Below are 25,822 nucleotides of genomic sequence, written 5' to 3' on the forward strand. Positions count from 1 at the left end.
CGGATTTACGTTATGATCGGACAGTCTCTTTTGCTTGGGGTGAGGAGAGCGCAATACTCCTCGATAGTCAACTTGGAACGTGCTCCAAATCCGGTGGATCTGGTATTAGAGATGGGTTTGGTTCAGTGTCCGGCTTGGAAGCTGGATGTGGGTTATTGGCAGACCTGGGGTTCTGCGGACAGATATCAAGGGCAACAGAGGAGTATGTGGGGCTTAATAAGAATGGGTCGTTCTCACCCTCAGTTCTGTGCGCCCTCGGTTCATAAGGAGGAGGTGTTAGCAATTCTGGATAGTGTGAAAATAGATAAGTCACCTGGGCCGGATGGGATTTATCCTAGGATTCTCTGGGAAGCTAGGGAGGAGATTGCTGAGCCTTTGGCCTTGATCTTTAAGTCATCTTTGTCTACAGGAATAGCGCCAGAAGACTGGAGGATAGCAAATGTTGTCCCCTTGTTCAAGGGGAGTAGAGATAACCCCAGTAACTATAGACCAGTGAGCCTTACTTCTGTTGTGGGAAAAATCTTGGAAAGGTTTATGAGAGATAGGATGCATAATCATCTGGAAAGGAATAATTTGATAAGAGATAGTCAACACTGTTTTGTGAAGGGTAGGTCGTGCCTCACAAACCTTATAGAGTTCTTTGAGAAGGTGACCAAACAGGTGGATGAGGGTAAAGCAGTTGATGTGGTGTATATGGATTTCAGTAAAGCGTTTGATAAGGTTCCCCATGGTAGGCTACTGCAGAAAATACAGAGGCAAGGGATTCAGGGTGATTTAGCAGTTTGGATCAGAAATTGGCTAGCTGGAAGAAGACAAAGGGTGGTGGTTGATGGAAAATGTTCAGACTGGAGTCCAGTTACTAGTGGTGTACCACAAGGATCTGTTTTGGGGCCACTGCTGTTTGTCATTTTCATAAATGACCTGGAGGAGGGCATAGAAGGATGGGTGAGTAAATTTGCAGATGACACGAAAGTCGGTGGAGTTGTGGACAGTGCGGAAGGATGTTACAAGTTACAGAGGGACATAGATAAGCTGCAGCGCTGGGCTGAGAGGTGGCAAATGGAGTTTAATGCAGAAAAGTGTGAGGTGATTCATTTTGGAAGGAATAACAGGAAGACTGAGTACTGGGCTAATGGTAAGATTCTTGGCAGTGTGGATGAGCAGAGAGATCTCGGTGTCCATGTACATAGATCCCTGAAAGTTGCCACCCAGGTTGAGAGGGTTGTTAAGAAGGCGTACGATGTGTTAGCTTTTATTGGTAGAGGGATTGAGTTTAGGAGCCATGAGGTCATGTTGCAGCTATACAACACTCTGGTGCAGCTGCATTTGGAGTATTGCATGCAATTCTGGTCGCCGCATTATAGGAAGGATGTGGAAGCATTGGAAAGGGTGCAGAGGAGATTTACCAGAATGTTGCCTGGTATGGAGGGAAGATCTTGAGGAAAGGCTGAGGGACTTGAGGTTGTTTTCGTTAGAGAGAAGGTTAAGAGGTGACTTAATTGAGGCATACAGGGTGATCAGAGGATTGGACAGGGTGGACAGTGAGAGCCTTTTTCCTCGGATGGTGATGTCTAGCACGAGGGGACATAGCTTTAAACTGAGAGGAGATAGATATAAGACAGATGTCAGAGGTAGGTTCTTTACTCAGAGAGTAGTAAGGGCGTGGAATGCCCTGCCTGCAACAGTAGTGGACTCGCCAACACCAAGGACATTCAAATGGTCATTGGATAGACATATGGACAATAAGGGAATAGTGTAGATGGGCTTTAGAGTGGTTTCACAGGTCGGCGCAACATCGAGGGCCGAAGGACCTGTACTGCGCTGTAATGTTCTATGTGCGAGACCCTGGAAGAAGTGGTTAGAGGGGCATTTTTCACAAAGCGCATGGATGGGGCGGGGGGGGGGGGGGGGGGGGGGGGGGGGAGAGAGAGAGAGAGACGAGAAACGCCAAAGGTTGGTAGATGAGATCTTGGAGGTAGATGACAGATACCAGAGTGATCCAACTCCAGAGCTTCTAGCTAGCAGGAAGCTACAGATGTAGTTTGACCTATTATCCACAGATATGGTGTGCCAGTTGCAGCGCTCAAAGGTTTTTTTTTTTTTTTTAATGAGTATGGGGAGAAGACTCGTCATCTCTTGGCTTGCCAGTCGAGGCAGCAGATGGCCTCCTGAGAGGTTATTCAGCTCCGAAATGCGGGTTGAACAAAGTCAATGGGGCGTTTGAACCGTTTTATAAGAACCTTTATAGGTCGGAGCCGCTTGGGGAGGGGTCAGTTATGTTGGAGTTCTTGGAGGTGTTAGAAGTGTCTCAAGCTGGAGGAGGAAGAGCGTGAAGGGTTGGAAGAGCCACTGGGTGCGGAAGAGGTCATGACAGTTATAGGGCGAATGCAGACAGGCAAGGCCCCAGGGTCGGACAGGTTCTCAGGGGAATTTTATAAGAAGCTTGCAGGACAGTTGATACAGTTATTGGTGGAGATGTTTGAGGATTCAGTAACACGGGGTTCCCTTCCCGAGGCACTAATGCAAGCAGCATTTCATTTCTTTTAAAAAAGGATAAGGACCTGATGAAATGCGGGTTGTATCGCCCTATTTCTTTATTGAATGTAAAGATAAGATATCGGCTACAGTGTTGGCACTGAGGTTGGAGCAGTGTCTCCCTCAAGTCATCAGGAAGGAAGAGACGGGTTTTGTTAAGGCCGGCAATTGTCGTCTAATGTGCGATTGTTAAATGTGGTGCTGACCCCGGAGGGGCCAGAACCAGAGGTAATCGTGTCATAGGATGCCGAGAAGGCATTCGATGGAGTAGAATGGGGATATTTGTTTACAGTATTGGTGAAGTTTGGGTTGGGGCCCAAGTTTGTGTCTTGGATACGATTGTTGTACAAAGCCCCGAAAGCCAGTGTCTGCATAAACAGTAGCTCGGGGCATTTCCAATTAAACAGTGGAACAACACAGGCGTGCCCCATGTCCCCCCCCTCTTGTTTGCACTGGCGAGAGTGCCTTTCGCCATCACCCTGAGGGCTTCAGATAGGTGGAGGGGGATAATGAGGGGAGGGGTGGAGCACACTGTGTCCTTGTACGCCAATGATCTCTTACTGTATGTGATGGACCCGATCCCCACCATGGGCAATATAATGGGGCTGCTGAGGCTCTTTTTCAGGGTACAAGTTAAACTTGGAAAAAGTGAGTCAATCTGGGGGCTGCTAGTGTTCCGGGTGGCTGGTACCAGCTTTAGGTATCTGGGGGATCCAGGTGGCCCGGTCCCTAAGCTGAACCAAAGCAGCTTGGTGGGTAAGGTCAGGAATGTTTTGCAGAGGTGGGATAATCTGCCACTGTCCTTGGCAGACAGGGTTCACCCAGTCAAGATGAATATTTTGCTAAGATTTTTGTTCACGTTCCAGTGTTTGCCTGTCTTTCTCCCCAAATCCTTTTCGGGGGGAGTTGAAAAGTTGAACAAGTCCTTTATGTGGACGGTTAAGACCACGAAGATTCTAAGGACAGTGCTTCAGAGGGGCTGACTGTCTGAGCCTGATATATTACTGGGCAGCGAATGCGGAGGTGTGTTGGTGTAGTGATCCGGAGACACATGGGTGCAGATGGAATCAAAGTCATGTAGAGGGCTTGGTTGAGGGCATTAGCGACCGCCTCGTTCCCATTCTCACCAGTGTAATATTCGGCAAGTCGGGGGGGGGGGGGGGGGGGGGGGGGCGGGTGTTGTCTCAACCTTGAAGATATGGAGACAATTAGACAGCATTTAAAAATTTTAAATTGGGGGGTGCTATTGAAGCTGTCTCAGATTTGTGCGAATCGTATGTTTGAGCCAGTGAGGTTGGATGCTACATTTGGGGAGGAGGGGACGGGGTTGCAAAGAATGTGGGATCTGTTCATGGAGGGGTGGTTTTCTAGTTTAGAGGAACTGTCGGAGAAATTTGGTTCTCGCCATCTAACTCAGATACATTCAAATTTGCAATTTTGTGTAACAGATCTTTCGGACATTCCCCAAAGTGCTGCCAACCTCATTAATGGAGGGGGTTCTTTCATTCGCATGGTTGGAGGGAGCATTTCCCGTATCTATGGACGGATTATGTCGGAGGGCTCAGTATCTATGGAGGGGGTTAAGGCCAAGTGAGATGAGGAGTTGGGGCCTATTTTGGATGAGGTGGTGTGGAGTGAGGCATGGCGAGGGTGGACTGTACATCCTCATGTGCGAGGCTTGGCCTAATACGCAAAGTAGTGCATAGGGATCACCTAAGTAAGTCCAGGATGAGTCTGTTCTTTGCAGTGGGGTGGAGGATAAGTGCGAGCACTCTGCAGGGGCTGGCCAACAATGTGCATGCATTTTGGTTGTGTCCCAAGCTTGTGGGCTTCTGGGTCTCCTGCTTTTGCACCATGTCGGCGATTCTGAAAATTGAACTGAGGCCCTGTCCCTCAGTGGCCATATTTGGTGTCGGCTCGCCGGAGCTGCAGACTGGCGCGGGGGCCAACTTCTTGGTCTTAGTCTCACTGATTACCCGGAGGAGAGTGCTGATAGGGTGGAGCTAAGCTGCTCCATCCAGTGCCTCAAACATGACTTGGAGATCTGATGGCGTTCCTATACCTCGAGATAGTCAAGTGCACCATGAGGGGAGCAACTGGGGGTTTTACGAAGATTTGGAGGGGGAGAGAGAGAAGTGAGAGAGAGAGGAAGAGTTGGGGGGTGGGGGAGGAGAGAGAGGGAGAGAGAGAGAGAGAGAGAGGAAGAGTTGGGGGGCGGGGTGAGGGGAAAAGGCTGAGGGGTTAGGTGTTTGGGAAGGGTGGGGTTAGCTTATTGGGGCTGGTAGGTGGGATTGGGGGATTCTTAGCTTGGTTTTGTTTTATGTATAAAATGGAAAAAGGTTGAATAAAAATATATATATATTTTTTTTTAAATGAATGCATCAACAGACGATGAAAATATATTGTTGAACTATCCAATACACAGGAACTATTCCAATGGTAAGTGTGCAAAACTTTTATGCAGCACTATGTACACATTAAAAATGAAAGGGTGTAAGCTGTAATCGGAAATTTTAATCAGGTATTCTTAATTGAAAGGGGGAGTGGTAGTTAAGATTAGTAAAATGAAAGTTGGAGTTGCACCAGTAAAAAAAACGGCCAGCACAAAGTACAAACATGAGGATAAAATGCTTCTCTCTCCCTCACCTCTAGCACATTTGGAGCCCTAGTTATTTATGAGCTTTAATTCATCATGAAAAGTAAATGGCAGAAATAATTAAGTACCTTCAGACTTTAAATCTTTAATTTCTAGGTCTTCATTCTGAATTTCCTCCAGTATTTCTATAATACCTTCCTTACCCTAATTAGAAAAGAATGCAGTATATAAAAAAGTTCAATTTGATTGGTGTGCTCATTTTAGGAAACTAAATTAGAATTATACAAAAGATTAATTGTGGCCCATTTATACATTCCTCTTCAGTAGTTCTAGCACTGTATGTTGGCAGCAACAGCTCAAAAGCAAGATATTCTCAACTACCTTCTTTTATGCGGCAGTTTTTCAACTCATGAGTCAATGGTTTGTTGTGTTTTGGTCGTCAACTTTATTAAACATCTCCCAGTATGGCTCAGGGGCCCCTTTCAGGCATGGAAGTCTCTGCAGTATTTTCTGCAAAGGAAGACAATGGGCCGAGAAGTTGCACAATTCACTGGCCTGGTTTTTCTAGGCCCCTCTTGTTGGCCAACTAAGCTTTTGGTTTCAACTCATCTTTCCAACACCCTCTCAGCCTTCTGAAGTCACTGCCATCAGAGGCTGGCTCCCAGTGTCAACATCCACCATCTTCATGTCTCATTGACAGGCATCCTTGTGGTGGGGGTATGGATATTCAGGTGATTGTGACCCACTGACCAATTCAACATATAGGTGGTCTTCCATCCGACAAACATGGCCGAGCCAACATAGACGTTGCTGGCTTAACTATGTATGTGCAAACTGAATTAGCCTGCAGGGCGTCAGAGTTGGTAAACTTGCCTTGCCAAAAGATGTAGAGAATACATCTGAGACATTGAAATTGGAAACTATTTCCCCCTTTCCCATCTAGCATATGCTGTCCACATTTCGCCAGGGTAGAGGGGTCAGATTGTTATCCACACACACTTCCTCAGCTTGGACATAATAGCTGCAGCTTTTACAATGCAGGTGTGGATTTTAGCGTCAAGTCTTTGATTGCTGATGATTGTGGCGCCTCGATAGGTGAAGCTAAAAACCTTCAGGGTCAGTGTCAATGCTGATAGATAGCAGGACGACATTTGCCTTTCCGATGTGAATAAGCAAACCAAACAATTTACAGGCATGAGGTCTGTCCATTTGCATTGAGCAACTCTTTGATAAGGACTTGGCACACTTTAATCTTGGCTTCAATGACAGGTGCAATCACAGGTGTTAGCCTCGAACCGGGTGTCAGCATATTTTCACTCTTGGTTTCCTTATGTTGAGTGTGCAAAATTACAGAAGATGTCTCCAAGCATGCGCCATCTTGCCTGTGATGTGTGGGATTGCAGTTGAGTGCCTGTTCAATCGAGTAGCAGAGCTGTCTGTCTGGTAATCATCAGATCCAGCTGATGCCAATGTCCTGATCATGGATGTCTCCAGGACACCGTGGCATGGTTTGTTCTTAAAAATGTTAGTTACACAATGCTTGTGGTAGCTGCAAATCTCAAGTAGTCTCCGTCTGTTCTGCTACCTTTCGCAGGCCATGACGTCGGAGGCAGGTGGGCCATGTTTCATGGTCACTTGCGCCCACTCGTGCTGAGATCGCCCAACAGTGAAGATGTTCTGACTAAGCGAAGCTGCCAAGTGTCAAAAACTTAGATGTGCGAGGCAGGTTTTTTTTTTTTTTTATAACACAGAGGGTGGTGTGTGCCTGGAACGCGTTGCCAGGGGAGGTTGTGGAAGCAGATACATTAACAGCGTTCAAAAAGGATCATGACAAATACATGGATAGGATGGGTAGAGAGAGATACAAGGGTGTGATAAGGGTTTTGGCAAAGGTTGGTATATGACTGGTACAGGCTTGGAGGGCACCGTATTCGTCTTTGTTCACTGAACTGATCCTTCACGTCTCCAGTGGAGCACAGTGTTGGAGCACAGGTACTCATGGAGGTTAAGTACTCATTTGAGCTGAGGCGCCAATGGAGGGAAGAGTCAAAATAGGAACACATCCTGAACCATTTGTAGGTTGGACAGAGGGTGTTATATAGAGTAGAAAGTTCATTATAGCACAGCCTATACTTCGTTTATGCATTTCCTTTGAAATCTTCCCCTTTGAAATGAATGAACAACATTCTTCTTTCAATGAGTTGCTCTTGATGAGCCTGGCCTCTTGTAGGGAAGCTATAATTTTTCAGCCTATTGGGTTCCATGTTGCTCACAGCTGCCTTGTAGGAATTATCGATCAGCTGCAAGTCACCTGACAGCCCTGTGCCTATGACCCTGACATTTCACCTTGCCAATCTCTTTGTGTTTATCTCGTGTGACTGATTCTGCCTACTTGTCGAGTAGAGGTTCTAAACTTTGACTCCTGAAGCAGGTGGACTAGACAGGGGCTGCCCGACTGAAGGTGGGTAGTGGCTGACCAGTGGGCCGTGCAGCCTGGGCAAAATTTACAGATGCCCGGGCCTGCCCAAAGTTCAGGATCCCCCCCTCCTGACCTCCCCAGTTGAGGTCAAAGGAATGCAGAGCACTACTTTTGGCACCCATTTGGTTGCAGGAGATGCCAGAAGATGACATTCAGATAGTGGTCCTTGTGAGGGATCCACTCCAGATTTATTTTATTAAATCAGGGTTTACTTCTTTGAGTCTTCAACACTCCCAAGAGATCCACAAAGCAATGGAGATACTCGCCCATAGCTGGGTTGTTAGTTCACGAGTGCTAGGGCACGTCCACCTGGCAGTAGGTGTGCACACAATGTCTGGCGGAGCCAAATTTCCTCAGTTCGCTGAAGCTTTAGCATAGATCCGTACGGGACCCAGTTTCCATTTGTCACCATGAGAAGGCATAGTTAAGGACTTACTAATGGAGCTGGTGTGTGCGGAGAGATTTACACATTTGGCTCTCTTTCACACTGAATAATGTATCAGCAGAAATTTAATATTTCAAATAATAAGTAGACAATACACTTCTACAGTCTTCCTTCAAGTGATTTTATTTCTGTACGCCTTCCCACAAAGGACTCGGTAGAATATTTTTTTAATTTAACCATAACAAGGTCAGTATACCCACCTTGTTAATCTCAATTTAGATTTGAGCAATCCCAGGTCTCAGCCTCAAATCTGTACCTCTGTACTTTTTTTTTGAGTCAAGATCTATTCTTTTTTTTTTATATAAAGATATTCACATTCAGCATCACTATTCCATAAATTCCACGAATCATTCCTCAACATAATCCAAGCCAAGTGTTGTGCATAAAAAGTATTTCCACATACATCAATTCCCTTCATGGTTTTAAACTTTTACACCCACCGAGGAGGTCAGATAAGGATTCTACTGCTGGGTCCAAGCCACTGTACAATTAGCCACCAATTGAAAATGACATTTATTTTGGATTTGAAAATGAATCATTGCAAATCTTTATTGCTATATTAGATGCCTAAATATTGTACTGAATACACTTCAAGTTTAGGTGTACTTGCACAGGTTTCCCAGGCCAGAATTTCACATCAATTAACACACAAATATATTCGTCACCTTGATCTTATAACACTAGCTGTAATGTACTTTCATGTTGCGGATCTGGCCACAACACTGTTTATTTATAGCATCTTACAGTGCAGTACATATCCTTGCAGACAGGATCAACAATATATTTGTGGTTAATTGGACCAAATAAAAAATAGCAAAAACATTGCATACCGGTTTCTCCATTTCAGCGAACTGAACCTTAGATTCAAAACTGTTCATAACTTTGTGAAGATCATCCAGTGTTTTCTGTACATCTGAAAATTAAAATGATGGATTTAGTGTTTTATAAGTGATTAAAATGACCTATAGTAGGCTTTAGAAGATAAGGTGCACAGAGTAGTTCACAAAAAAGATAATTCACGAAATGGTACTACGGTTTTACGGTCAGCATGTTACAAAGTCAGTAACTCCAAGGTTTGTAGGTGCACCACTTGCTAATTACATAAAATTGCACAGAAAGTACCCAGAAAACAGGCCACTTGGCCCAACTGGTTCAAGCAAGTCTTCACACATCACAAGAGCCTCCTATTACCTCTCCTTTTTTTAAACTCTTATCGCTATAGTCTTTTGATTTCTCTCGTGTTCATTTAGCTTCAATTTAAATGCATCTATGCAATTTACCTCTACTTCTTTACTTTCATGTTGTGGATTTGGCTACAACACTGTTTATTTAGAGCATCTTACAGTGCAGTATATATCCTTGTGGACAGGATCAACAATATATTTGTGGTTAACTGGACCAACAAAAAAAATAGCAAAAACATTGCATACCGGTTTCTCCATTTCAGTGAATTCAGCCCTGGATTCAAAACTGTTCATAACTTTGTGAAGATCATCCAGTGCTAAAGCAGGTACCACATTCTAATTACCGACTTTAAAAAGGCATTTACTTTACAAAAATTCTTTATTGGATTTAGTGACTCTTATATTTATTTCCCCTAGTTTGGTCTCTCAACAAATGGAAACACCGACTACACCCTGCCCTACCAAACCTTGATAATTCTAAAAACAGATCACCCAAGTCCCAGCAGGTTCTATCTTTCCTGATAAGTATAATTTCTCAGTTATATAATTCAATTATAGAATCCCGACAGTGCAGAAGGTCATTCGGCCCATCAAGTCTGCACCGGCCCTCTAAAAGAGCACCTACCTAGGCCCCCACCCTATCGCTGTAACACCACCTAACCTGTACATCACTGGACACTTAAACTGCACGTCTATGGACAGTGGGAGGAAACGGAGCACCTGGCGGAAACCCGTGCAGACGCGGGCAAACTCCATAGACAGTTAACCAAAAGGGTGGAATTGAACCCGGGTCCCTGGAGCTGGAAGGCAGCAGAGTGCAAACACTGTGCCGTGCCGTAATTCTTGTAAATCTTTTTTTCACCTTCTCCTCTGTCATTTCTATATGGAGACCGGAACTGATCACAGCACTCTGCAGTCTAAACAAGGTTCTATACAAGTTCAACGTAGCTGCACTGCTTTTCTATTCTATCCTCTAAAAATGGTCTCATCTCATTATTTACCAAATAAGTTGAAGTACAGCAACAGTTGACCACCTTTTATGAGGAAAAAACCCTGCTTTATTAGCATTATTTTATCAGGGTATTGGTGAGTAATAGGAACAGGAGTGGTCTCATTCAGTCTCTCAAACCTCTTCTAACAGGCAATTACATCATGACTGCTATGTTACTCAACTCAATGTACCTACCTCTCTTCAGAGTTCCTTGAAAACATTTGACTGACATAAATCTATGAATTTAAGACTTACAAGTTTCAAATGACCCAACATCTACTGCTTTTGAGAACAAGTTTTAGATTTACACTACCTTTTGTGAAAAAGTGCTTCCTGATTTTTTGGGAACATGTCCTCACAGACAGAAGATTGGACAGGCAGAAAGGGTATGGGTGACCACCATGCAGGAAGGCAGGTAGCGCAATAGTCCCGTGACCATTTCCCTTTTGTGTACTGTTTTGGATACTGTTGGGGGAGATGACTGCACAGTGGAAAACAATGGCAGCCAACTCCAGGGCACACTGAAGGCGGAGGAGAGTCAGATATCGTGGTACACATTGGTACCAACGATATAGACAGAAAAAAGGAGGAGTTCCTACAAACAGAATTTAGGGAGCTAGGAAATAGATTTAAAAACAGGAACTAGTAAACTCTGGATTATCTCCAGTGCCATGTGTTACTGTGAATAGAAATAGGGGATTAGCTCAGATAAATGTGTGGCTGAAAAGATGGTGCAGGAGGGAGAGCTTTAGATTTCTGGGATATGGGGCTGTTTTTGGGAACAGTGGTGCCTGTACAAGGCGGGCAGGTTGCACCTGAACCGAAATGGGACCAGCATCTTTGTAAGGTGTTTGTTAGCGTTATTGGGGAGGGTTTAAACTAACCTGGCAGGGAAGTGGGATCCTGAGAGAAGGTTCAACAGGGGGAGATGCACAGCCAAAATTAGAAGAGACAGCAAGTGAGTTACGAAGGAATCAAAGTTATAGGCCAGTTATAGGGAATTGGGCAAGATTAGATGGTATTTATTTTAATGCAAGGAGTCTGGTGAAGAAGGCAGATGAGTTGCAGGCATAAATTAAATCATAGGGGTATGATGTAATTGCTGTCACAGTCATGGTTTTTTTTTGGGGGGGGGGGGGGGGGGGTGTAGGGTTAGCAGCTCAATATTCCAGCATCTTCAAGTGAGACAGGGAAGGAGGTAAGAGGGAGTGTCGCAATTTTTAATCAGGTAATGAATTACGGCAGTAAGAAGGCTCTTCAAATTAAGTCTTATGGATAGAACTTAAAAGCAAAGAGGGGCAATCACATTGCTGGGAAAGTTTGACAGGCTCAACAGTCCATGAGAAACAGAAAAGCAGATATGTAGGCAAATTTCAGAGAAGTGTAAAAGTAATAGGATTGTGATAGTGGGAGATTTCAATTTCCTCAACATTACCTGGGGTAGTGATAGTGTGAAAGATTTTGAGGGGGCAGACCTGGATTTAATTTTAGTTAACGAAGCCAGGAAAGTGGTTGAAGTATCAGCGGGGGAGCATTCTGCAGACAGCAATTATAACTCTGTTCGATTCAAGACATTTATGGAAAAGGACAAGGATGGGCCTGAAATCGAAGTTCTAAACTGGGGGAAGGAAGATTTTAATAAGATCAGTCATGATTTGACCAGAGTGGACTGGGAGCATTCACCTTTTGATAAATCTGTGACAGAATACTGTAACCCATTCAAGGAGGAAAGTAAAATGGCTAATGTAACACCCCTGTTCAAGAAGGGAGGCAGAAGCCGGGAAATTACAGGCTGGTTAGCCTGACTTCGATCATTGGTAAGGTTTTAAAGAGTCCATTACCAAGGCTGGGATTGCAGAGTACTTGGAAGTGCATGGTAAAATAGGGCTTCATCAAGGGGAAGTCATGCCTGACAAATCTGTTAGAATTCTTTAAGGCAGTGAGGAAAGTAGACAAAGGAGAGCTAGTGAACAGGATTTATTTGGATTTCCAAAAGGTCTTTGACAAGGTGAAGCACAAGAGGCTGCGAAATAAGAACCCATAGTGTTCGGGGCAAGATACTGACATGGATAGAGGATTGGTGACTGGCAGAAGGCAGAGAGTGGGGACAAGCCTGTGACCAGTGGTGTTCAGCAGGGGTCAGTGTTGGGACTACAACTATGCACGATATATATTATCAATCTGGAAGAAGGAACTGAGCGCATTGTTGCTAGGTCTGCAGATGATACAAGGCTATGCAGAGGGACAGGTAGCATTAAGGAAGCAGGAAGGCTGCAGAACGACTTGGACAGGCCAGGAGAGTGGGCACAGAAGTGGCAGACGGAATACAATGTGGAAAAGTGTGACGTTATGCACTTTGGTAGGAGGAATACAGACTATTTTCTAAATGGGCAAAGGCTTCAGACATCTGAAACACAAAGGGATTTAGGAGACTTGGTTCAGGATTCTCTTAGGTTTAACGTGCAAGTTCAGTTGACTGTTAGGAAGGCAAATGTAACATTGGGCCCAGTGGTGCAGTCCACGATTAAGGTGTGGAACCAGATGAGGAAACACTTCAGGATGGAGGGGTTGTCAGCACTGACACCGTTGGGTGGGAACCATGGGTTTACGCCGGAGACGACGGAAGGCATGTATAGGAAGTCAAGGGAGGTGGGGCTGGTGAGGGCGAGGGATTTAAAAAAAAAATCATTTAGAGTATCCAATTAATTTTTTCAATTAGGGGCAATTTAGCGTGGCCAATCCAGCTCGCCTGCACATCTTTGGGCTGTGGGGGTGAAACCCAGGCAAACACAGGGAGAATGTACAAACTCCACACGGACAGTAACCCTGAGCCGGGATCGAACATAGGATCTCGGTGCCGTGAGGTAGCAGTGCTAACCATCGCGCCACCATGCTGGGGCGAGGGATTTGTACCTGGAGGAGAGGTTTGCAGATCTGGAAGAACTGTGAGAGGGTGGAGTTGCCAAAGGGAAGCGAGTTCAGGTATATCCAAAATGAGGGACTTTGCACGGGAAGAATGGAGGGGGTTTTCCAAGCTGCCTGAGTATACACTGCTAGAGCGGCTGCTGCTCCCAGACGTGGAGGAGGGCAGGATTGGTGAGATATATGGTTGGCTGGGGGAGCATGGCATGGGTGGGGAGGATCAAGAATAAGTTGGAGGAGGAGCTGGGGGTGTGTGGGGGGGAAAGAGAAGAGAGAGAGAGAGAGAGAGAGAGAGAGAGAGGATGCAGAGTGTGGAGTGAGGCGCTGCGTAGGGTAAATTTGGCCTTGTGTGTGAGGATGAGTTTGATTCAATTTAAGATGGTGCATAGGACTAGGGCGAGGATGAGTTCTTCCAAGGGCTGGCAGACAAGTGTAAGGAGTGTGGACAAGGACCAACAAATGTTCTGGGGCTGAGAGAAGTTGGGAGAGATACTGGGAGGGGGTATTTGGGATGCTATCGAAGATTGTGGAGGTGGAGGTCGAGCCAGACCCAATGGTGGTGATTTTTGGAGTATCGGAAATGTGGGAGCTGACGGAGAGGAGCCGATGTTGTGGCCTTCGCCTCTCTTATTGATCAGCGAAGGATACTGTTAGATTGACGATCGGCCTGGCTGGGGGAGCTGTATGATTTCCTCCGGCTGGAAAAGATTACGTTCGAGCTGACGGGATCAGCGGAGGGCTTTGAGACACGGTGGGGATTATTCATGGCAATGTTTGAGGAAATGCTCGTCACGGGGGGGGGGGTGGAGGTGCTGATAATATTTTTGATGCAAGTTTTTGTACTTTTGAATATGTTTGGAATAAAATACATTTTTTTTAAAAAGGCAAATGTAATGTTAGTATTCATTTCGTGAGAGCCAGAATACAAGGGTAGGGATGTACACACGGGGCAGTATACGGCTCTGGTCAGACCCCATTTGGAACATTGAGAGCAGTTTTAGGCCCTATAACGAAGGAATGATCTGCTAGCCTTGGAGGGGGTCCAGAGGAGGTTCACAAGAACAGTCCCAGCAATGAAGGGCTTGTTATATGAGGAGGAGTTGAGGACTCTGGGTCTGTACTCAATGGAGTTTAGAAGGATGAGGGGGGATCTAATTGAAACTTACAGAATATGGTGAGGCCTAGATAGAATGGTCGTGGAAAAGATGTTTCCATTAGCACGAGAGACTAGAACCCAAAGGCACAGCCTCAGGCTAAAGTGGCGATTTTTAAAAACAGAGATGAGGAGGAATTTCTTCAACCAGAGGGTGGTGAATCTGTGGAATTCATTGCCATAGAAGGCTGTGGAGACCAAGTCACTGAACGTCTTAAGAGTTAGATAGGCTCTTGATTAATAAAGGGATCAGGGTTACGGGAGAAGGCAGGAGAATGGGGATGAGAAACCTATCAACAGAATGACAAAGCCGACTCGATGGGCCTAGTGGCCTAATACTATTCCTATATCTTATGGTCTTATGGAAATAGGGAAAATACAGGGCCAACATGTTCCAATAAAGAAAAAGGGTGGGACCACAAATCCAGTGAATCCTGGATATTGAGGGATATAAAGCATTCGATAAGGAGAAAAAGGGAACCTTATGGCAGTGATAGAAATCTACTTTCTTATAGGTAATAAAGTTTAAAGGAAGAAATGATTTAGTGACATTATACTATTAAAAGTCATATATTAACCGTGACAGAAAAAAAATGCTGAGAGCATGGGAAAGGATCAGATAAGGAAATCAAGTTTGAAAACTGACTATACACTGCTGACTATACACTGCAAGGTCACGCTGCAGAATAAACTCAATTGTTATTACTGGACAAAGATCCCAGTCCTAGAAAACATGGTGGGAAACAGGTGTTTTGATCACACCATGTTTTGGAAACATACAGAAATTCTCTGATGCCACATTATCTCTTAGAACCGGATAGACAGACATTTGATAAGACAGACACTTCCGTCGAATTAGATGAATTATAATTACTTAAACCCAATCATAGCCAGAAAGGGGACAGAACCTTCTTTCTTCTCTCCAAAATCATCTTTAACCTAACCTTTGAAACCTATTCTTTTACTTTGCTCTGCAAACTGTTATTTCCTTTCTTTTCATTTTTGTATTGTGCATTTTGATCTGAAGAAATTACCACGAACTGAATTGTATTTTGAATTCAACTCAATCATCTGTATTTACGAACAAACTTTCTAAATTATGTACTCGCATAAAATTTGACTTGATCAGTACACTTCAAAACTGACACAAATAAAGCTATACTTTATTTCACCCAAGAAACTGAGTCTCAAGTTCTGTCGATTAATATATAGTGCGGCGACACATAAATATATTAACAAAGCAGATACATCAGGCAGATAGAGGGCTCAAAACAGCAGAAGCCCTGGGGGTGCATTGAATGTGCAAGAGGGAACTTAAAAAGGACATCAGGAGAACAAAAGGGGACACGAAAGGATTCTGACAGGTAAAATAAAGGAAAATCCTAAGCTGTTTTACAAGTATACGAAAGGTAAAAGGATAACTAGGGAAAGAGTATGGCCCATTAAGGACCACACTGGTAATGTGTGTGGGGAGTGGAGCCAGAGGATGTAGGTAGGGTTCTAATTTAATACTTTGTGTCGGTGTTCACTGAGGTATGATGTGGACATAGAAATCAGGACTGTGAGAAAATTAAATTAACAGAGGTGGTTCCGAGTGGTCTGGTAGGCTTAAAGTAGACAAATCTCCAGGACCAGATGAAATGTATCCCAGGCTGTTTAGTGAGGCGAGGGAGGAAATAGCAAGGGCACTGGCAATAATTTCGAATTCCTCTCTAGCCACAGGAGAGGTGCCGGTGGACTGGAGGATAGCCAATGTGATACCGGGAGGAAGCCAGGAAACTACAAGACAGTCAATCTAGCCTCAGCGGTGGGGAAACTATTGGAAGCAATTCTGAGAAACAGAATTAATCTACATTTGGAGAGGCAGGGATTAATCAAGAACAGTCGTCAGCATGGTTTTCTTAAAGGCAGGTCATGTCTGACTAATTTGTTGGAATTTTTCGAAGAGGTGATCAGGTATGTAGAGGGCAATGGATTTGATGTAGTCAACTTGTCGACTTCAGCAAGGATTTTGAGAAGATCCCACATGGGAGACTGACAGCAATGGTAAGAGCCCATGGGATCCAAGGAAATTTGGCTAATTGGATACAGAATTAGCTGAGTGGCAGGAAGCAGGCGGTGATGATTGAGGGGTGTTTTTCTGACTGGAAGCCTGTGTCCAGTGGGATCCTGCAGGGATCAATGTTGGGGCCTTTGCGGTTTGTGATTTATTAAAATAATTTAGACATGAATGTAGTAGGGCTGATCAACAAGTTTGCAGATGATACAAAAATTGGTGGGGTGACAAAGCGCGGAGGATAGCCATAGATTACAGGTAGATAGGCTAACCAGTGGCAAATGGAATGCAATCTGGAAAAGTGAGAGGTGAAGGACTTGGACAGAACAAGGCAAGGGGATACATGATGAACGGCAGGACTGTGGGAAGCATCGAGGATCAGAGGGACCTTGGGTGTGCATGAACACAGGTCCCTTAAGGTAGCAGTGCAGGTGAGGTGGTTAAGGCATATGGAATACTTGCCTTTATCAGCTGAGGCAAAAGGTTTAAGAGCAGGAAGGTTATGCTGGAACCGTATTAAACGTTGGTTAGACCACAGCTGGAGTATTGTGTGCAGTTCTGGAATCTACATTTATAGAAGGGATGAAATAGCACTTGAAAGAGTGCAGAGGAGATTTACCAGGATGTTGCCCTGGCTGGAGAGTTTTAGCTATGAAGAGAAACTGGGTGGACTGGGGTTGCTTTCCTTGCAGCAGAGAAGACGGTGAAGGGACATGATTGACATGTATAAAATTGAAGGGCAAAGATAGAGTAAAAACAGGTCCTCTTGGTGGAGGGATCAATGACCAGGTGGCATAGATCTACGTTATGGGGCAGGTGGTTCATAGGGGATGAGGGGAAGAACTTTCCCAGAGGGTGGTGGGAGTCTGGAATGGCCTAAAAAGGATGGTGGAGGCAGAGACCCTCATAATATTTAAGTATTTATATGTGCACTTACAATGCCAAGACTATGGACCAAGTCTAGGAAAATGGGATTAGAATACTGCTGGCTGTTTTTGACTGGTGCAGACGCAATGGGCCATAGGGCCTTTTCTGTGCTGTAGACCACTATTACTCTATGCCTACATGGCCCACACTAATATTTCAATTAGAGCCTCTTGTTCAGAACTCCCATAGAGAAAACAGCTTATCTGTAGCTATTTAATCAAATCCTTTCATTTTAAATACCTCAATTAGATTATGCCACAACCTTCGAAACGCAGAACACAAGCCAAGCTTATGCAATCTGTCCTCAATTTAATCATTTAAGCTCAGGTACAATTCTGGTGGAATCTGTGCTATATTTCCTGTCAAGTCCAATGTATCTTCCCTGATTTGTCTGTCGAGAGGTAAACTCAGTACTGATCTTTGAATTCCAACACACACCCGGCCACCCACCCCACCCACCGCAAGATAAAGGCCAACATCCGAGACATTTTATTACTTTATGATATCCACTTGCTTCCATTAAAAAAATATAATTTGCAGGTCACTAGCAAGGCCATCACTGACTGCTTATGCCTAGTTGCCTTTGAGAGGTGGTGGTGATCCTTCTTAATGAACGACTGATGAAGGATCAGCCTTGCTGTTCAATAAGAATTCGAGAATTTTGACCCAGCAAAAAATGAAGGAATAGTAACATATGTTCAAGTCATGGATGGTGTAGTATGAGACACTGGCCGAAGCAGCCATGGAGTGCCACAGAAGTGCATCCTGTAGATAATACTGTGCTTCCAGTGCATAGATGGTGGGTGGATGCCAATCAAGGTCTGTTTTGTCCTGGATGGCAGCAAGATTCTTCCATGTTGTTGCAGTTGTACCAATTCAGCTAAGTGGATAACATTTCACTGCTCTACTGACTTTTGCCTTGTATGGGGTGAGACAACTTTGTGGAATCAGGTCGTGAACCACTTGTTGCAGAATACCCATACTCTGACCTGCTTTTGCAGTCATGGCATTTATGTGGCTGGTGCAGTTGAGCTTTTGCAGACTCAGCAATAATATTGCCATTGAATGTCATTGGAAGGTGCTTAGGTTCCCTCAGCATGAAATGTCATTACCTGGCATTGTGTAGCATGATTACCATTTGCAATTTGATGGTTTAATCCGAGACTTAATTGAGCACATGGACACCACAATCCATAGCTAGTTAATAGATCTGTGAAGAGTACTCTTGAGTAAGAGTCTGCTTGAGAAGTACAACTCTTTTCTACATCACTTATCAAACAATGCCTCATGGAAGAAATTTAACTATACGAGATAAAATAGAGACAATCCATTATCAAATAGAAACAGTCAAACTACTTCAGTGAACTATTTTCTATAGAGGGACATCAGAAATAGCATATCTGGGTTAAACAGATTGTTAGAGTTGCATATAGTTTAATGACACAACTAAGACAAGACCATTTACTTTAGCTGGTATAATGCATCACCTCCATCAAGTGCATTGCCCTAAGACTTTAGGGAGCCCATGTTTGAATCCTTTTCAACTTGCAGGCTAAAATTTTCAAACAGTTTCTGCTGCATCAATGACCTTCCCTCCATCATAAGACCAAGTTTGCTGATGATTACACAATGTTCAGTACATTCACGACTCCTCAGATACTGAAACAGTTCACGGTGGATATGCAGCAAGACCAGGCCAGTATTCAGGCTTGAGCTGATGTGTGGCATGAATGCTACTTGCCATCTCTCAACATTAAATGGCATTACCATCACTGAATCCCCCACTAGCAATATACTGGAGGTTACCATTGACCAGAAATTGAACTGGTCAGCCACATAAATACGGTGGCCACAAAAGCAGGAAATTCAGCAAGTAATGCAACTCCTGATTCTCCAAAAGCCTGTCCACCACCTACAAGGCACAAGTCCGGAGTGTGATGGAATGCTCTCCATTTGTCTGGATGTGTACAGCTCCAACAATACTCAAGAAGCTCGGCACCATCCAGAATAAATTGTTTGGCACACCATCCACTAACTTAAACATTCAGTCCCTCCATCACTGATGCAGTGACAGCAGTATCTACCATGTAAAAGATGTGCTGTGGCAAGACACCAAGGCTGCTTTAGCAGCACCTTACAATCCTGCAACCTCTAACACCTCGAAGGACAAGTGCAGAAGGCTGGGAACACCAACATCTGCAAGCTCCCCATCAAACCACACATCTTGTCTGGAACTTTATTGCCATTCCTTCACTGTCACTGGATCAAAATTCTGCTCTGGCGTACCACACGAATCAGTGCTCATGTGCCAGCTATCAATGAGTTGGATGTGGGGACCAAATGCAACATTTCCAAGTCTGACGACGACACAAAGCTAGGTGGGAATGTGTGTTGTGAGGATGATGCAAAGAAGTTTCGAGAAGACTTGGACAGGAACATGGCAGGCGGAATATAATGAGGAAAAATGTGGAGTTGTCCACTTCAGGGAAAACAGAAATGTAGAGTGCTTCTTAGATGCTGAAAGATTGGGAAAGTGTTGATGTCCAAAGGGACTTCCTTTCCATACATCACAGAATACAACAAGTGCAGCAAGCAATTAGGAAGGCAAATGGTATGTTGCCCTTTATTGCAAGAGGATTAGAGTACAGGAGTAAATAAGTCTCATCACAATTGGATAAAGTCTTGGTGAGACTGCACCTTAAGTGGTGTGTATAGTTTTGGTCTCCCTTACCAAATGAATGGTATACAAAGGTTCACTATTGTCCTCCGAGAACAATGACGTAATCTCTAGCATTTAAGAGGATAAATGGTGACCTCACTGAAGCATACAAAATTCTAAATCTCAATTAAGTAGATGCAAGAAGAATATTCCCCATGGCATGGAAGTCTAGAATCAAGGGAAACACAATACAAATAGGCCACTTAGCATTAAGATGAGGAATTCTATGCCATAAAATGCATTATTTTGATGGCAGTGCATGCAATTCTGAGTGCTCCTCTTTGCTTCTGCTTTTTAAAAAAATTCAAATTTTCATGCATATCTTGACTAACAGCTCATCTCAAAACCATGCGAAGAAAGCGTAAGGCTCTCCTAGCACTGATCACGGATGAGATGTTATGAGCCAGTTAGGAATCGTTCACATTTAAAACAAAATCCACACACCCAAGTAAAGACGGAACTATGCCATATGACAGATTTCACATCTTTAAACAAAAACAAACTTTATTGTATTGAATTTAAAAAGCGAGCGCTGTTAACTTAACACCATAGGTCACAATTACTTCTACTACAAACTCAGTTTTACTTCCCTCCCAAGAGTTCCCCTGCATATAACAATCTGGGAAAGATAATTCACTACTGCCTCACAGCGCTGAGGTCCCAGGTTCGATCCCGGCTCTGGTCACTGTCCGTGTGGAGTTCGCACATTCTCCCCATGTTTGCGTGGGTTTCGTCCCCACAACCCAAAGATGTGCAGGGCAGGTGATTCGCCATCCTAAATTGCCCCTTAATTGGAAAAAATTAATTGGGTACTCTAAATTTATAAACAAAAAAAAAAAACCCCAAAAAGTTAATTCACTTCTTTCAGTATCAGCTGAAAGATATGCCCTCCCAAATTCAACAATTCTCTTCAGTATTTCAGCTATATGAGATAATATTTTATGGAGATCCTTCCATTAGCTTTTTGGGCAAGTAAACCTCCAAATTTTGTTTAATACCTCATGATTGTGGATACCATGGTTCCTTGTTCTGGTTGCCTGCAGGAACTCAACAGCCATCTCACAGCTTCCAAGCTAACTCTGTTGACTGTTTTCTGCCACAAGGTTCTGCAAGAAATACTGTAGATGCCTGCTAGCTTCAAACTCAACAAACCTTCCAGTTTGTTTCCCCCCTCATCCCCCACCCCGCTCGATGCAATGAACTATAAAGTTAGTATTTTCTCTGCAGGTCTGACTAACCTTCATTTCCTTTGGTTCTTCCCACTTAGTTACAGGCTTTTACAAGGCCAGAATTTTCAACTGCCTTAGCCTTTACTGCACTGCGTGTTTGTCAGCAAACATACACAGATAACTTAAACAAAAAAATTCCTTCTACCCCACGCCAATCTCTATGACAACATGGCATACTTGAATAAGCAAAATACTGTGGATACTGGAATCTGAATATATTATTTAGCGAATGCAAAGTCTCTAAGCCAAGCAGTTTCTTCCGGCCTCCATGGAGTCTGTGGATTGGACAATCTCCTGCAATGTGGTGCATAATTTCCTTTCTCCCCACAGGCATAGTGGGCTGACATTAATGTCCCGTCTGCCAAGCAGGGGTCATGGCCGGTCCTGAATCTGTTAAGGGGGGACCACGCTTGAAAGGTTAAAACCAGACAGTTGTTGGGTTGGGTTCGAGACCAAGTACTTGATCGTCATGTCCAACGATTCCAATTAATTTGTTCAGGTGACATTTACATTGAAGTCCTGTATGGGTGGGTTATTCAAGATCGGCCTTCTTGATGGGAGTCGTACCTTGGGTGGGCTGAGTAGATCAGCACTGGCAGGTGGATTGTTGTTATGTGGTGGCATTTCAGGCGCCATCAAGAGACTTCAGGCTTGGTTAGGAACAAAATGTATTTATAAGATAAACTATGTACAGGGGTTTGCAACCCAAGGCTGCCATAAAGCAGCTTCTCCAGTCCTTACATACTTGATACATGGCTTCCTGATGTATTCTGCTTAAGAAAGGATTCCATTCTCTGGGTTGATGACCTGCTTAGTCCCCACTGGTCCCTCAAGCCAGGTGACTCGCTTCTGCTCCACTGTCTTATAAAGAGACAGACAACACCATCACACCATGGGGGCATTGCAAACTTTTCCTACCATTTTGTGGATTATTACAAGTCGGTGGATATGTGGAGATATGTTGTTTGCCAGGACAGGGAGCCAAGTGAGTGGTGCTGTGCGTAGTGTTCCAGTAATGATATGCATGGTAGCATTCAGCTGGGTGGCAATTGTGAGATCTTGACTAGACAGAGGCGCAGTATTCTGCTACTGAGTACGAGTCAGAATCTGAAACAAACAGAAAATGCTGGAAAACCTCAGCAAGTATGGCAGCATCTGTAGGGAGAGAACACAGTTAACGTGTCAAGTCAGTTTGGCTCATCAGAACCGAGCGAGAGGAACAATCTGTTCGGTATTACACTGTAGCTGGAAGAGATTGCAACAAAAGTGCAACAACATTAACAAGAGACAGATGACCAGGTATGGGGGGCAGGGAAGGAGAGTTTTTGCATGGAGACAAAAACCTATGGCCTTCTTCTGCACTGTAAGTGCTATGATGTACAAAAAGGCGTTAAAATGGAGGTGAAAGGTCACAGTCCACCTCAATGTTGAGTCCTGAGCACAGTAATGTGCTGAATCAGAAGATGAAAAGCTACTCTTCTAGCTTACGCTTGGCTTCACTGGAGTATTGCAACAGGCCTAGGATGAACACGTGGGCATGAGAGCAAGGTGGAGTGTTAAAATAGCAATCAGCAGGAAGGTTGGGGTCATGCTTGTGGGCTGAGTGAAGACGTTCCACAAACCAGCCACCAGGTCTGCATTTACACTCCCCAATATAAAGACCCCGTATCTGGAAAGGCAAATAACCAAATTGAAGGAGATGCAAATGAAACGCCGCTTAACCTGAAATTAATGTTTGGGGCCTCGAATAGTGAGGTGGTAAAGGAGTAGGTGCTGCACCTTGGTCAATTTGCAAGGGGAGGTGTCGTGGGAAAGGAACGGGGAGTTGGGCGGAATGGAGGGAACAATTCCTGTTCTCATCTTCTGAATTGGCACTTTACAGCCCTCAGGACTCAACAATTTTAGATCTGATCTTTCTCCAACAGCTTAACCACTTAGCCCTTTATTTATATCCCATACATTTTTGTCTCAATGCAAACACCCCTTCTCCCTCCCACCCACCTGGTCATCAATATCTTGTTCTTAAGATAGTTACACTTTTAGGAAAATGGGAATTAGGAGTAGGCAATTTAGCCCTTCGAGCCTGCTTTGCTATTCATACAGATTATGGCTGATCTCAAATCCACCTCCCTGCCTGTTCCCCATATCCCTTTAACCCATTTTTATCAGAAATATATCTATCTCCTTCTTAAAACCATTTAATAATTCAGACTCCACCGCACTATGAGGCAGGGAGTTCCACAAATGCACCACCCTCTGCGAGAAGTAGTTACTCATCTGTTTTAAATCTACCACCTCTCAACCTATATCTGTAACCTCTTGTTCTGAATTGCCCACAAGGGGGAACAGTTGGTCTAAGTTTACTTTATCAATCCCTTTTAGTATTTTATATACCTCAATCAGATCCCCCCTCATTCTTCTAAACTCCAGCGAGTATAAGCCCAAACTGTTCAATCTCTCCTCCTACATCAACCTTTTCATCCCCGGAATCGATCTGGTGAACCCCCTCTGAATTGCCTCCCAATGCCAACACAATAATCCTCTAATAAGGAGACCAAAACTGGAGATGGTCTCACCAACACCCTATACAATTGCAACAATGCTTCTCCACATTTATACTCCAGTCCTTTGGCAATAAACACTAAAATTCCATTTGCGCTTTTTTATTACATGCTGTATTTGCATACCAACATTTAGCAATTCATGAACAAAGACACTCGTGTCACTTTGAATCCACTTTCCATCTAGATAATTTAGCTTTCTATTTTTTCAGCCAAAATGGATAACCTCACTCATCCACATCCATTTGCCAAATTTTGGCCCATTCTCCTAGCCTATCTATATCCGCCTGTAAACGATCTCCTCTTCACTGCCTGCTTTCCCTCCTATTTTAGTTTCATCCATAAATTTTGCTATGTGCCCATGTCCCTGCTTTCAGATCATTTATATAGATTGTAAACAGCAGAGGTCCCAGGACTCACCCTGCTAATCACCACGCTCAAGCCAGAGAAGGGCCCATTTATCCCGACCCTCTGCTTTGTCAGTCAGCCAATCCTCAACCCAATCCAGTTTTCTACCCCCAGTCCCCTGCATGGGAGAATGCACAAACTCCACACAGACAGCAACCCTGAGCCGGGAGCATTTTCATCTTCTTGATCAGACTTTTATCTGGCACATTGTCAAACGCCTTCTGGAAATCTAGATATACCACATCCACAATTTCCCCATTTTCCACCTTGCTGGTTACGTCCTCAAAGAACTTAAGTAAGTTTGTCAAGCATGACTTACTCTTCATAAAACCATGTGGACAATGATGGATTGAGCTTTTGTCTTTCCAAATGTTCAGTCATCTCCTCCTTAATGATTGATTCCAGAAACTTCCCACCAGAGGTCAAGCTAACTGGTCTATAGTTTCCTACTTTTTGCCTCTCTCCCTTTTTGAATAGGGGGTCACACTGGCGTGCTTTCAATCCACCAGGACCTTTTGAAATATCATAACCAATGCATCCACTATCTCTGCTACCACCTCCTTTAATACCCTAGGATGCAGGTCATCAGGTTCCGGAGACTTATCTGCCTTTAAATCCCATTAGTTTATTCAACACCTTCGCCCTGATGATGGTTATCGAGTCAAGTTCCTCTGCAATAAGTGCAGTTAACTTTTGTTGCAATCTCTTCCAGCTACAGCATAATACCTAAACAGATTATTCCCCTCTCCATTCTGAAGAGCCAAAAGACTCAAAATGTTAACTCAGTTCTCTCTCCCTGCAGGTGCTGCCAGATCTCCTTAGCTTTTCCAGAATTCTGTTTGTGGCACGCTTTAAGATGGCCTCAAAACAGAAACACAATTAATTATTTTATCTTCAACATAACTGGTTCTACAATCCATATGAATAATTTCTTTCTATAATGCAATTTCCTTACCCCATATTTACTAGCTTTTACCTCTCCTACAAAGGCCAGTCGATTTCGGCGGCGGGAGAACAGCTGGTGAGTCAGTTTCAGCGGGAGCACTGCGGAAGGAGGTTGCTGGGAGGTAAGTCAACCTTTAAAAGCACTTGTCTTTGCAGGGGCAGGCCAGTCGATTTCGGCGGCGTGAGATCAGCTGGCTGGTTAGTCAATTTCAGCAGGAGCTGAGAATTTTTCTTTTTTTTTTTTAAATTAGTTTTTTTAGGCGGGATCAGGAAGTCGACCCGCGGACGTCTGGGAAGACCCTCACCAATAAATTCTGGTGGAGAGGAAACCCGAGACACTACACGTGTAGTGTCTCCCACCCGCCCTCCTCCTCTAACCTAATAATAAAACCCATTGGTCTGAGGTAAGTACCATATTTTATTATATTATTATTATTTTTTATAAAAATTTAATTTAGTTGTTAGCCATATCTTGGTAGAAAGTTAGAGGAATGGCAGGGAAGGGAGTGCAATGTTCCTCCTGCAGGATGTTTGAGGTGAGGGATGCAGTTAGTGTCCCTGCTGATTTTACCTGCAGGAAGTGCTGCCATCTCCAGCTCCTCCAAGACCGAGTTAGGGAACTGGAGCTGGAGTTGGAAGAACTTCGGATCATTCGGGAGGCAGAAGGGGTCA

General features: G+C 44.1%; 1 protein-coding gene across 3 annotated transcripts in view; it reads right to left on the minus strand.

The window, feature by feature from the left end:
- The window catches only part of uri1 (URI1 prefoldin like chaperone), a 66,037-nt gene that overhangs the window by 16,157 nt on the left and 24,058 nt on the right, over positions 1 to 25,822 (minus strand). For all 3 annotated transcript variants that reach the window (XM_072518146.1, XM_072518148.1, XM_072518147.1), the window contains exons 5-6: positions 8,886 to 8,968; positions 5,260 to 5,335 (exon numbers count right to left, since the gene is read on the minus strand). In XM_072518146.1, coding sequence (XP_072374247.1) covers positions 5,260 to 5,335; positions 8,886 to 8,968 — 159 coding nt within the window. The remainder of the gene's footprint in view (positions 1 to 5,259; positions 5,336 to 8,885; positions 8,969 to 25,822) is intronic.

Source organism: Scyliorhinus torazame, chromosome 10 (genome assembly GCF_047496885.1).
Source record: "Scyliorhinus torazame isolate Kashiwa2021f chromosome 10, sScyTor2.1, whole genome shotgun sequence".
In the NCBI taxonomy this organism is placed as follows: domain Eukaryota; kingdom Metazoa; phylum Chordata; class Chondrichthyes; order Carcharhiniformes; family Scyliorhinidae; genus Scyliorhinus; species Scyliorhinus torazame.